General features: G+C 39.5%; 1 protein-coding gene across 10 annotated transcripts in view; it reads left to right on the top strand.

Annotated features, from left to right (window-relative positions):
- Nucleotides 1-14,088, top strand: part of foxj3 (forkhead box J3) — a 165,747-nt gene that overhangs the window by 122,392 nt on the left and 29,267 nt on the right. For 8 of the 10 annotated variants that reach the window (XM_043675672.1, XM_043675671.1, XM_043675670.1 and 5 more), the window contains exons 4-5: nt 4,497-4,580; nt 8,551-8,652. In XM_043675672.1, coding sequence (XP_043531607.1) covers nt 4,497-4,580; nt 8,551-8,652 — 186 coding nt within the window. The remainder of the gene's footprint in view (nt 1-4,496; nt 4,581-8,550; nt 8,653-14,088) is intronic. The other 2 variants (XM_043675669.1, XM_043675675.1) reach the window with 1 other exon arrangement.

Genomic DNA, 14,088 nt, shown 5'->3' with positions numbered 1-14,088 from the left:
GCTAGACAGCATCAGGAAGTGGAGAAGCCTACGTTTCAGGTGTAACCCTTCTTCAGGACTGGGAGTGGGTGTAAGGGGAGATTCATATAAAGGGGGTGAGCTCCCACCCCAGTCCTGAAGAAGGGTTACACCCAAAATGTTGACTTCTCCACCACCTGATACTGCCTGGCTTGCTGAGTTCTTCCAGCCTCCTGATTGTCTGTTTAATAGGGTTTAGCTAATCTTCACTCCTAGACAGTGATTAGGTCCCACTATTTAATGTTATTGGAATATCATAATTTTTAGAAACTCCTCTTACAATTGGGGGGGAAAAAAAGCCTTCCATTTTGAAGCTCCACAATTGAGTTGATTCTCACAGTTGATGAATATACCTAATTTGGATTATGGTCATATGTTGCAACAATGGAGCCATACGTGCACATGAGATTTGCCCTTTGTGTGATTATGCAAAATTCCAAAGATGACTATAGTATTTCCATAAATCATGCACATATCAACCTGAGCAATGTCAAGTGTCGCAACCTTTAATAGGAGAATGTGTTTTTTTTAGTTGGACTGCAGCTGTTATTGCGCATTGCTGCTGCCAAAACATTCCATTTCAGGCATTAAGCAAACTGTCCACTCTAGAATATTTCCTTACCTATTGGTTAAACAGTTACGTTGTGTTATCACAGTTTAATGTTTCAGAATGTTCACTCATGATGTAACATAGCTCAAGTGTGACCAAAATCCCCTCTTGTCTAATTTAGAATATCTGGTCGGCATTGTTGAGTTGGACTGAAGGGCCTGTTTCTGTGCTGTATGTCTATGTGATGTTATGACTCTAAAATAAACTGAAAAAAATTAGTCAAAGTTACAGAAATCAAAACGAATTAATTAGGTATCCATTGATTTGCCAGGGAGAAGGAAGGAACACTTTGCTTGAGGATAGTCTAATTTTCACTAATATGCTGAAACAACACATAGTCCAGTTTCCAAACTGCTGCACAAAATCATTGTTAGGATGTAACATTTGAAAGTTACGTTATTTATCAAGCAAAATGTGCAAATTTGGTGCAGTAATGTATCCCTCCAATTATCAAACACTAAAAAAAGACATAAATGTGTAATATTAATTGCGATCCTATAATGCTTTACCTTTAAAATCATTCTTAAGGAGTGAAGTCTTATATGTCTGTCTTTAGTTCATTGTATGAATGTGTTCAAATACAAAATTGTGAGAAATTTCTATTGAATATATAAGTAGTGATAAGGTTATTATTTTTACAGAATTAAGCAGCTTTTAAATGAACGGTAAATTCTTAGACCCACATTTTTTTCATATGAGCTGCTAAATTACCTCAGTCATATTTCGTATAGTGCAGTCAGTAGTGAGACCTGTGTGTTTGTATCGTGAGATAATGACGTTGAGATCAGTCCGAAGGAGGTGCTTCATAAGGAAAATTATCATATTTTGGTATTGACCATTTTATGTAGGAAGAACTTGGAGAGGTTCAATTTGAATAATTAATTTGTTTATTTTCGTTGGTATTCAGTCGAGCCATTAAGATGTATAGCACGGAAACAGATCCTTAGGTCCAACTCATCTATGCCGAGCAGATATCCTAACTTAATCCAGTCCCATTTGTCAGCACTTGGCCCTTATCCCTCTAAACCCTTCCTATTCATATACGCATCCAGATGCCTTTTAAATGTTGCAATTGTACCAGCCTCCATCACTTCCTTTGGCAGCTCATTCCATACATGCACCACTCTGTGTGAAAAAAATTGTCCCTTAGGTCCCTTTTATATCTTTCCCCTCTCACTCTAAACCTCTAGTCTTGGACTCCCCCACCCAGGGGCAAAGACTTTGGCCATTTATCCTATCTATGCCCCTCATGATTGTATAAACCTCTATAAGGCCACCCCTCAGCTTCCGACGCTCCAAGGAAAACAGTCCCAGTCTATTCAGCCTCTCCCTGTAGCTCAAATCCTTCAACCCCAGCCATATCCCTGTAAGTCTTTTCTGAACCCTTTCAAATTTCACAACATCCTTCCCGTAGGAAGGAGACCAGAACTGCACGCAATATTCCAAAAGTGGCCTAACCAACATCCTGTACAGCCAAAACAATACCTCCCAACTTGTTTACTCAATGTTCTGACCGATTCTGGGAAAGCATACCAAATGCCTCCTTCACTATCCTTTCTACCTGCGACCTCTACTTCCAAGGAACTATGAACCTGCACTCCAAGGTGTCTTTGTTCAGCAACACTCCCGAGGACCTTACCTTTAAGTGTATAAGTCCTGAGCTGATTTGCTTTTTCCAAAATGCAGCACCTCGCATTTATCTAAATTAAACTCCATCTGCCACTCCTCAGCCCACTAGCCTATCTGATCTACTCCCATTGTATTCTGAGATAACCTCCTTCGCTGTCCATTACACCTCCAATTTTGGTGTCATCTGCAAACTTACTGACTATACCTCCGATGTTCACATCCAAATCATTTATATGAATGACGGAAATTGGTGGACCCAGCACCGATCTTTGTAGCACACCACTGGTCACAGGCCTCCCATCTGAAAAGCCGACCCTCCACCACCACCCTCTGTCTTCTACCTTTGAGCCAGTTCTGTATCCAATTGGCTAGTTCTCCCTGGATTCCATGAGATCCAACTTTGCTAACCAGTCTCCCATGGGAAACCTTGTCAAATGCCTTACTGAGTGCGATGTAGATCACATCCACCGCTCTGCCCTCATCAATCCTCTGTTATTTCTTTAAAAAACTCAATCAAGTTCCTGACACTAGATATCCCCTGCACTTTGTTTTGGCTAGTTCTTTAGACATATGGTTTGCAGCAGTTGTATAGCAACCTTTGGTAATGAGCCCAGATAATATACAGAGGAGCCTTGATTATCTGAATGACAAGGACGGGGAGTATTTTGTTCGGATAATCAAAAGTTCTGTTAATCGAATGCCAGATAACACAGTTTAGTCAAGCATCGAGATCTTGCAATCTTGTTGGGATAATCCAAAATTCAGATAATTGAAGTTTCTCTGTACTGAGAAAACATACATTTATAGTCAGGTTTCTAAACACTGCACAGAATCATTAAGATGCAGAGTTAAAATTTATTTTGCCAGGCCAAATGTGCAACTGAATGGGGAAACCTTAGTGCAATTACAGTATTAGTTAATTATTCTGCAAGACATCTTATACTGAATTCATCAGATGAAGCTATTCATAGTTTGCTGTTTGTTTGTCAGCTTTTTTTAGCTTGCAGAGAGCCCAACAATTTATTAATGACCATTTGTTATCAAAGTGTAAACAGTCCACTGACTTGAGACTGATGGAACACAAATGAGTACATATCCAGCATATATGTTAAGAGATGCACATTATTACATCCTTGGATGACTCAATTCAATACAGTTGTCCCCCAGTATCCCAAAAGTAGAGTATTTCTATGAAATGGTTCACAAGCTGAAATGGCGTAAAGTGAAGAAGTAATTAACCTTAAATTATATGGGAAAATTTTTTGAGCATTCCCAGACCCAAGAAATAACCTACCAAATCATACCAAATAACACGCAAACCCTAAATTAACACTGACATACAGTAAAGGCTGTCAGAGGTTGGGGGAGTGGGAGGTACAGAAGACTGGGGTGGAGGAGGGAGAGGAAGCAGGTCATCTAATAACGTCATGATTTGGAGATGCCGGTTTTGGACTGGGGTGTACAAACTTTAAAAATAATACAACACCAGGTTATTGTCCAATAGGTTTATTTGGAAGCACTAGCTTTCGGAGCACTGCTCCTTCATCAGGTGATTGTGAAGAATAAGATTGTAAGACACAGAATTTATAGCTAAAGTTTACAGTGTGATGTAACTGAAATTATCTACTGAAAAAGATTGGATTATTTGTTAAGTCTCTCATCTTTTAGTGCTTCCAAATAAACCTGTTGGACTATAACCAGGTGTTGTGTGATTTTTAACTAAATCTATTAATCTCTCACCATGATAAAGCACAGATGCTCACACACATAGTTGAAAGATATGGCGGCTTGATGCTGAGTGTAGTTCCCAGGGAAGACACTTGGCAGCACCACTTTCGCTGCATGCACTTTTTTGTAAAAGTGAAAATCTTCTTACGGTTAGTGAAAACAGGTACTAAAGTAGGTCTTTCGTAAAAGCGAATTGGCGTAAAGCGAATGTTGAAAAAGTGGGGGATACCTGTAAGTAGATATTGGGTGGTGTCAATCAACTCTGGAATTTAAGAAACCTTAAGGGAAGGATTGAAATCAAATGCCAAGGTATCTGCAGCAAATTAAATTTTTAACAGATATTAAATTATTCTTTATATTGTATTCAAGGGCAATACATGATATCACGTACAGAGAATCACGTTATCATTCTTGATTGTCCACATGGTTGTAGATACATGCACTGTGCCTGTAATAGAAGGGAATGTCATGAGTATTGTGGCTGTCTCCAACCTTGTGCTTTTTGTTTTAGGGTTCATACTGGGCCATTGACACTAATCCAAAGGAGGATACACTGCCCACACGGCCAAAAAAGAGGCCGCGATCAGGAGAAAGGGTAGGTCTAAATGTTGGTTTTTAAGTGATTATGAAATAGCAATCCATGTGAGAGAGATGATAGTTAAAGATGATTTTGTTTGGCAGCAAAGGAGTGCCTTGGAGTTGTAATGTGACAATCATGAAATATTGCCATATTGCATTATTTCTACAATTAATTACAAACAAATATCTACCCGTTGCTCTACTTGGATAACAAAAGTCAATAGCGATCATTGCCTTGGTTTAATACAAAGAACGATGTCTACGGTTTTTTTGTATCGTGTATTTTATTTCTGCCTGACGTAAAGTCATAGTCACACCACAGAAACAGACCCTTTGTTCCAACTCATCCGTGCCAACTAGATACCTTAGTAATTAGGTCCCATTTCCCACCATTTGGCCTGTATCCCTCCAAACACTTGCTATTTATTGTACCCATCCGAATGCCTTTTAAATGTTGTAATTGCAACTGCCACCACTACCTACTCTGGCGAATTGTTCCATACATGCACCACGCCCGAAGTGAAATAGTTGCCCCTCAGATTTCTTTTAAATGTTTCTCCGTTCCTTAAATTTATGCCCTGTAGCTTTTGACTTCCTTCCCTGGGGAAAAAGTGACCTTGGCTGTTCATCCATTCCATGCCCCTCATAATCTTATCAATCTCTATAAGGTCACCATTCAGCCTCTGACGCTCCAGGGGGAAAAGTTACTGCTTATTCAGCTCCACCCGAGAGCTCAAACTCTCCAATTTCAGCAACATCCTTGTAAATCTTTTCTGAACCCTTTCAAGTTGAACAAATTCTTTCCAAAAGCAAGGAGATCAGAATTTAACATAGTATTTTAAAAGTGGCCCCACCAATATCCTGTATAGCCCCAACATGACATCCCAACTCCTATACTCATTTGACTACCAATGAAGGTAAGTGTGCCAAACGCTGCCTTCACCACCCCGATGACCTGCGTCTCCACTTTCAAGGAACTATGCACTTGAACCCCTCAAGTTTTATTGTTCAGTAACATTCCCAGGGCCTTTCCATTAACTGTTTAAGTCCTGCCCTGGTTTGCCTTAGGAAAATGCAACACCTCATGTTTATCTAAATTAAATGCCTTTTGCTACTCCTTGGTCCATTGGCCCATTTGATCAAGGTCCTGTTGCATTCTGACAGAAGCTGCTTCACTGTCCACTGGACCATCAATTTTGGTTTAATCTACAAACTTAGTAACCATATCTCCTGTATTCACATCCAATGCATTTATATAAATGATGAACAGTGAACCCAGCACACTGTTGGTCACAGGCCTCTGTCTGAAAAACAACACTTACCAACATCCTCTGTCTTCTACCTTCAAGCTAATTTTGTATCCAGTTGGCTAGCTCCCCCTGGATTCCATGTAATTGAATCTTGCTGACCGGTTTACCATGCGGAACCTTTTCGCACATCTTGCTGAAGTCCATATAGACAACGTCTTCCACTCTGCCTACATCAATTTACTTTGTCACCTATTCAAAAAACTCAATTAAGTTAGTAAGACACGATTTCCCATGCACAAAGTCATGTTGACTATTCCTAATTAGTCCTTTCCTTTCCAAAGGAATGTAAATCCTGTCTTTCAGAATCTTCTCCAGTGGTGGGTAACTGACATCAGGCTCATCGGACTATAATTTCCTGGCTTTTCCTTAACACCTTTATTAAATAATAATAGCACTACATTAGCCACCTGCCTGTCTTCTGGCACCTCACCCTTGGCTGTCGATGAAACAAATATCTCAGCAAGGGGCCTAGCAATCTCTTCACGAGCTTACCACAAAGTTCTGGGAATCATCTGATCAGGTCCTGGGGATTTATCTATCTTTTTGCATTTGAAGACCTCTTCTGTAATATGACACTTTTAAGACATCATTGTATATTTCCGTAAGTTCCCTAGCTTCCATGTTCTTCTCCACCTTAAATACTAATGCAAAATATCTCTCATCTCCTTCCACACAGAGACGCCCCCATTGATCTTTAAGTTGTTCTTTTGGCCTTAATGTATTTGTAGAATCTCTTTGGGTTCTCCTTAATTTTGCTTGCCAAAGCTATCTCATGTGCCCTCCAGATTTCCCTCTTAAGTATACCCCTATTGCCCTGATACTTTAAGGATTTACTCAGCCCCAACTGTGTATGTCTGACATATGCCTTTTTTTAGACCAGAGAGTCTCCATTTTTCTAGTCATCCAGCATTCCTTGCATCAGCCAGCCTTGCCCTTCACGCTAACAGGAACATACTGACTCTGTACTCTTGTTATCTCATTTTTGAAAGCCTTGCCAACTATTCCTTTACCTGCAAACAGCCTCCCCAATCAACTTTTAGAAGTCCCTGCCTAATACAGTTGAAATTGACCTTCGTTTTAGACCCGGTCTATCATTTTCCATAACTATTTTAAAATTAATAGAATTATGGTCACTAGCCTCAAAGTGTCCAGTCACTTGCCCTGCCTTATTTCACAAGAGAAGTCCAGGTTTTGTTCCTTCTGTAGGTACATCCACAGATTAAATAAGAACATTTTCTTGTATACACTTAACAAATTCCTCTCCATCCAAGCCCTTGACACTGTGGCAATCCCAGTCTATGTTTGGAAAGTTAAAATTCCTGCCATTACAGCCTTATTATTCTTAGAGATATCTGAGATCTCCTTACATATTTCCTTCTCAATTTCCTGCTGGCTATTTGGGAGCCTATGGTACAATCCCAATAAGGTGATATTTCTTTCTTATTTCTCTGTTCCACCTATATATCTTCGCTGGTCATTCTCCCAAGGTTATACTCCCCAAGTACAACTGTAATGTTATCCTTAACCAAAAACACTACTTACCCTCCTGTTACCTCCCTTTCTATCCTGCATATTGAGCTGTAACTTAGAGCTACAGCCTAGAACATTAAGCAATTAGTCCTGCCCCTCTCTGAACTGTGTTTCTGATTTGGCTATGATATCCCAGTCCCATGTTCCCAACCATGCCCTAAGTACTTGGCCCAGGTTAACTCACTTTTGCACACCTTTAGAAGTGTATCAGCTGTTCTCAAAGAAAAGATTGATTTTTTTAATTTACCAACTAGTTGACAGTACTACAATATTACCAAATTTTCAACCATCACATTAAATTCTGATTTACCTACATTTGTTTCAAAGTGCATAATAGTGAGCAGATGATTTGTAGGCATTTGTCTATTTTCTGACTTTTTTTTAAAACACAGCTGACTAGTTCTTAACTTGAAAATTCATAACAATAACATACGCCTGTAACTTCAAATTGGTTGTATTGAATGATCAAAGGGTGCAAAAGCAATGGACATCACTATGCTGAAGTGTGGCGGCAAGAGGGACTTCGAAGAAATTGCTTGTCTATTTTGGGTCCAAACAGTTCTAATTTTGTTTGGGCCTTCTAGTAGGCATAAGTAGGATTCAACTTTATTTTGGCTATGGGAGTGGAGGAGAGCTGAGAATGTGATAAATGAATTTTAAATGATAACTATTTTTAGTCTCCAAATATAACTTGAAATTTGGAGCGTTCCCCTCTTATAGCTGTCTACGAAGTGGTACAGGAATGAATAAGATGCATGTCTATGGAGAGCAAGCTGCCATTTGTCTAATGTAATGCCACATCAGGTGGACAGATGAAGTATATTGGCTGGTCTTGCCATAGAATATTTGAATGGTATATGAGAAGGCAGATATTTTCAGTGTCTGTGAGGAAAAAGGAAAGTTTATTTTTGAGAAATCAAACATTGAATTTGTTGCATATAATTTAAAACTGTAGCCTACTGTTGCATTTGGACTTGTTCTGTTATGGTAGAACAGTAGTTCAATTTTTAAAAATGCATATGTGCCTTAGATATCTACTTTGATTCTCATCTTCCTATCATGTAATTTAACCTGTGAATGGGAGTTTCTGAGCTGTCGATGTTGTGATTAATTACTGTGTCCCTGTGCTCTGCTGCTTTATTCCAGGCCTCAACACCTTACAGCCTGGATTCCGAGCCTTTAGGAATGGACTGCATCATCTCTGGAAGTGCCTCTCCAACCTTGGCAATTAACACTGTGACTAACAAAGTACTGTTTCTTCACTTCTTTCTCTTTTGTCACTGTAGTTTTGGTTAAATATTGCAAACAGTGAGGAAGCAACTTTCCTGTGAGCTATACAATAGCGAAAGCAATTACTGAAATCTATTTAAGAAGAGTTATTAGATCTAATTGCTTCATCCTTTTCTAAATCACAGTTGGGTAAGGATTAGTCATCTTTAATATGCCACTTTTCTCCCCTGATTTGTGAGAGCACTGCTAAATTAGGACAAACTTACATTAAAGCAGTTCACAATCAGAGCAAGGGAAATTACACAGCAGTAGAAAAGCTTTTTGTTGTAATTAACCTCTGAAATGTTTTGGGCAGGTCTAAGCAGAAATTAACTTGAAAGTTGTAAATAATGGATACGTCTAATTTTTTTTTGGTTTAAATTATTTGGATTTTGCATCGTCCTACAAAAGTATCCTTTGCAGGATCAGTCCGGAATGACTCGCAATTCAGTAGATTGCTTCTTTTAGGGTTCCAACCTTCAATTAGAATTTCCCCAGATGTCATAACATCAGTCGAGAATCCCTATGGGGTGCCACTTTGTCCTGTCTGTGCCTGGCATGCACAGTACATCATTCCAAATTTAAGTTTTTAAATCCTTTTTGTATCTTGCCAGTTGATTCAGTTCAGAAATGCTGGAACACGAAGGATTCCTTCTGTATGCACTCTGAAATTCTGTTCTAGTTTATAAATACCAGTTAGAAGAGTTTATTTTTAAAAACGAGCGGTATTATTTGTTAAGATAAGGAATGCCTGTGCTGCAGAAAGGCAAGCTTTGTCATTCCTAGGCTACAATCAAGTGGGACACTGGATCTGGAATAAAATTTCAATTTTTCCCCAGTAATATATTTTAGCTCTAAACTCAACATTGCACATTCTGGACTGATTTCCACTGTCCCCACCCCCACCCAAGTTCTCACATGCCATTTTGTACCCCTTAGCATTCACCAGACAGTAAACAAAATTCTCAAGGAATGTTTTTGTAATTGGCTTTAGTTTAAATGATAGTTATTTAATTGGATTTTTTTTGAGTTTTTAAATGCACTTGCCAGTGAGGATTGTAAGATTGTACAGGTCATGGAGACATTAAATAAGGACAGGATCTGGCCATTCTCTGTTGCCTCTTCCAATTAAATATTTTATGTTTGAGAGTCATACAACATGGAAACAGGCCTTTTGGTCCAATTTGTCTTCACCAATTAGGTTTCCTAAACTAAACTAGTCCCACTTGCCTACATTTGTCCATATCCCCCTAAACCTTTCCTGTTTATATAGCTGTCCAAGTGTCTTTTACGTTTTGCTAGTGCTATTGGGAAATACATATGAAAAATAGCTGATTGGATAAGCATCTGCTGTAGGGAGGAAAATGGGTAAGAGGAAAATTATCCTCTATTCTTTCCTCCCCATTTGCTTCCAGTCTTTTTCTGTCTTCCTATGGGGTTAACTTCTTGCTTGAGTCTGGTTCCACAACACACGTTTGCCCTCCATGAGAGAACCCTATGGTCCGGTAGGATGATGGCAACTTTACCTTTTATTGAACTACTATGACAATGTCTGAAATTTCTCTAAATTGCAGAGTGCTGGGCTAGGGCTGTTATTCAGATAGGTCAGAGATCTAATAAACATGCTGCTGAAATTGCATAGTAGGATTGAAGACGAATTGAGAGTTTATTTTAGAACTTGTTTATAGAATTCTATTTGGGTACAATTCAGTGAGTCCGTGTTGGGTAATCTTATTATTCAGTTGAACATTCCAGAGGAGATAAAGCCTGGTGATGGTGTCTTTCTTTTCTCTGTACAGCTGATCCTGTCTGTTTTGTCAGTATTTTCTTTTGCTTTTCTTTGTCATTTTCTGCTATGTGCAATACCTAATCATAATGATTCCTAATCCTAATGATGTATTTCAGCGATTGCTTAATGGGTTGTACTTTTTCATCAAAATCAAATATTTGCATATTCAAATCCTATTTTAAAGACGAGAGCATAGAACTCTTGGCTAGCAGTACTAAGAGCAGTACTATACAATCTTTTGGATGAAGTGTTCAACTGGGGACCCAAATGCCAAGTCACTGTAAAAGATTCTATAGCACCATTTCCAACGAATAACACAGGAGTTGTCCCAGTGTCTTTGCCACTATCATCATCAGTTGCCATCACAAAAACAGATGGCATGTTATTTTTTGAGAGATTGCCTCTCTCAAACTGCCACCATGTTGTCTCTATTTTATAGTGACCACCTTTTAACAGTACATTATTAGCTGTAAAATACTTTGGAACTTTGAGGTTATTTCACTTCTGTTAAAAAGATATTTCTGAAGGAAAATGTGTTTTGATTTTGATTTGATTCACTTGGAAGCTTGAATTGGGTTTTGTGATTAAATGATAAATTACACTGAGAAGTAACCTGATGGTTGCTTTTATTTGAAATGAAGCTAAATATTCCTATATGATAAGGATTCTTGTGTGAATAAATACAGCATGCACACTGAACCTTTAAAATGTGCATTTTTTGCTGATTTTGTCCAGATTACAAGCTAAGGTTGCTGCATTTGTTCTTTTGTTAATTGATGGTTGATTCTGATCCAGTAGTTAGGGGCAGAACTTAAGTGAAGTACTTAGTGGATTGATTTTGGTTGTGACTCATGAGTAAACTGAGGGTTCCTTGCTGTCTAATCTCGCATGATGAAGGCTGATTGCACCAATGCCACCATGCACCAGTAAGTATTCAGGCCTTTGGGAAAAGAGAAAACAAATTGTTGAGCAAACTTCCTACTTCCCAGCACATGGCCCATAACCTTAAACATTTCCGTTTTCACCCAAGTACTTTAAAGGTTGAGAAATCATAATCTTAATCATAATTTTATACACCTTAATCAGGTTCCCCTTCAGCCTTCCCTGCTCTACAGAAAGCAATATGACCTTTATCAAGCTGCTATTCATAGCTATACAGCTCCATCCCAGGCAACATCCTGTTGAATCTCCTTTGCAGCCCCTCGAATGTAATTACATCTTTCAGATAGTGTGGTGACCAGAACTGCACACAGTTCTCCAGCCGTGCCTGAACCAAAGTTTTGTAGAGCTTCAACATAACTTCTTTCTCTTATAGTCTGTGCCTCATAAAAAGCAAGTGTTCCAAATGATGCCTTAATTACCCTATTGATCACTCTGCCACTTCCAGGGATATGTGGATAAGCACCCCAACATTCTTCTGTCTTTTGAGCTTCCGAGAGCCCTGCCATTCATGAGTACACCCTTGGCTAGTTATTTCTTCCAAAGTGCATCTCCGCACAGTTATCAGGGTTAATCTGAAAGATGTTCATTTACTTTAACTTTAATCTCCTCTTATTCTCTGACTTTTACTTATCCCTGGTGCTTCTAAGTTAATTTCTTAATAATCCCAAGTTCTTGGGCCTTGGTCTGGTCCTCCCCTCACTAATCTGTGGAAATAGTTAGGAAAACAAAGCAACTGGGGAAAAAAGAAAAAGTTCACTTTCCCACTACACCTAACTCCCACACTTTCTAAAACTTTTCTGCAGGTTACACACTGTCTATTTCTCCTGGCTTTGCCTCCAAAGACCACATATTTAATTTTGTTATTCGTTCCCTGTTGCATACATATAGAATTGTTTCCAATCTGTCTTTACACCTCTTGCTACTTTATATTCATTCTGTTTCTGTCTATTCAATTTCTGGCCATCTTCACTGAATTCTAAAATGCTCGCAACCCTCAGCCTAATGTATTTTTGGAAATACTGTCCACCCCATCCTTGAATCTAATTCTATTTTAGTGTCTCTTGTTAACCATAATTGGATCAATTTTTCCACAAGATTTTTATTGAAGTGAAAGGACGATGGATGAAGACTCGCCATCTGAGGTAGTTTGGGCTGAGGTTAGGAATAGGAAAGGTGAGCTCACCCTGTTAGGAGTTTTTTACAGGCCTCCTAATACTCCTAGAAACGTAGAAGAAAGGATTGCGAGGATGATTCAAGAGAAGAGTGAAAGTAATAGGGTGGTTGTTATGGGGGACTTTAACTTTCCTGATATTGATTGGGAAAGCTATAGCTCAAGTTCGTTAGATGGGTCAGTGTTTGTCCAATGTGTGCAGGAGGGTTTCCTGACACAATATGTAGATAGGCCAACAAGAGGTGAGGCCATACTGGATTTGGTCCTGGGTAATGAACCAGGCCAGGTGTTAGAATTAGAGGTAGGTGAGCACTTTGGGGACAGTGACCACAATTCGATGACTTTTACTCTAGTGATGGAGAGGGATAAGTGTGCACTACAGGGCAAGAGTTATAGCTGGGGGCAGGGAAATTATGATGCGGTGAGGCATGACTTAGGATGTGTGGCCTGGAAAAGTAAGCTTCAAGGCAAGGCCATAATTGATATGTGGAGCTTGTTCAAGGAACAACTATTGAGTGTCCTTGATAAGTATGTGCCCGTCAGACAGGGAGGAAAGGGTCGTGTGAGGGAACCGTGGTTTAATAAGGAATTGGAATCCCTTGTTAAATGGAAGAGGGCGGCCTATCTCAAGATGAGACGTGAAGGTTCAATTGGGGCGATTGAGAGTTATAAGGTAGCCAGGAAAGACCTGAAGAGAGAGCTAAGAGCAGCAAGGAGGGGACATGAAAGGTCCTTAGTAGATAGGATTAGGGAAAACCCTAAGGCTTTCTATAGGTATGTTAGGAATAAAAGAATGACTAGGGTAGGAATAGGTCCAGTCAAGGATAGTAGGGGGAAGTTGCGTGTGGAGGCGGAAGAGATTGGGGAGACACTGAATGAATACTTTTCTTCAGTATTCACTCAGGAACAGGGCATTGTTGTCGATGAGAATACTGAGGCACAAATAAGTAGAATGGATGGCTTTGAGGTATATAGAGAAGAGGTGTTGGAAATCCTGGAAAAGGTGAAAATAGATAAGTCCCCTGGGCCTGATGGCATTTATCCTAGGATTCTCTGGGAAGCAAGGGAGGAGATTGCAGAGCCATTGGCCTTGATTTTTATGTCCTCTTTGTCTACAGGAGTAGTCCCAGAAGACTGGAGGATAGCAAATGTGGTTCCCTTGTTCAAAAAGGGGAGTAGGGATAGCCCTAGTAACTATAGGCCGGTGAGTCTCACTTCCGTTGTGGGCAAAGTCTTAGAGAGAATTGTAAGGGATAGGATTTATGAACATCTGGATAGGAATAATGTGATCAAGGATAGTCAGCATGGTTTTGTGAAGGGCAAGTCATGCCTCACAAACCTTATTGAATTCTTTGAAAAGGTGACGAAGGAGGTTGATGAGGGGAAAGCGGTAGATGTGGTATATATGGATTTTAGTAAGGCGTCTGATAAGGTTCCCCATGGTAGGCTACTACAGAAAATACGGAGTATGGCATTGAGGGCGAGTTGGAGGTTTGGATTAGGAATTGGCCGG

Source organism: Chiloscyllium plagiosum, chromosome 34 (assembly GCF_004010195.1).
Source record: "Chiloscyllium plagiosum isolate BGI_BamShark_2017 chromosome 34, ASM401019v2, whole genome shotgun sequence".
NCBI classification, from domain to species: Eukaryota; Metazoa; Chordata; class Chondrichthyes; order Orectolobiformes; family Hemiscylliidae; genus Chiloscyllium; species Chiloscyllium plagiosum.
Note: the sequence above shows the minus strand (reverse complement) of the source record. Positions and strands in the feature narration are given on the sequence as shown.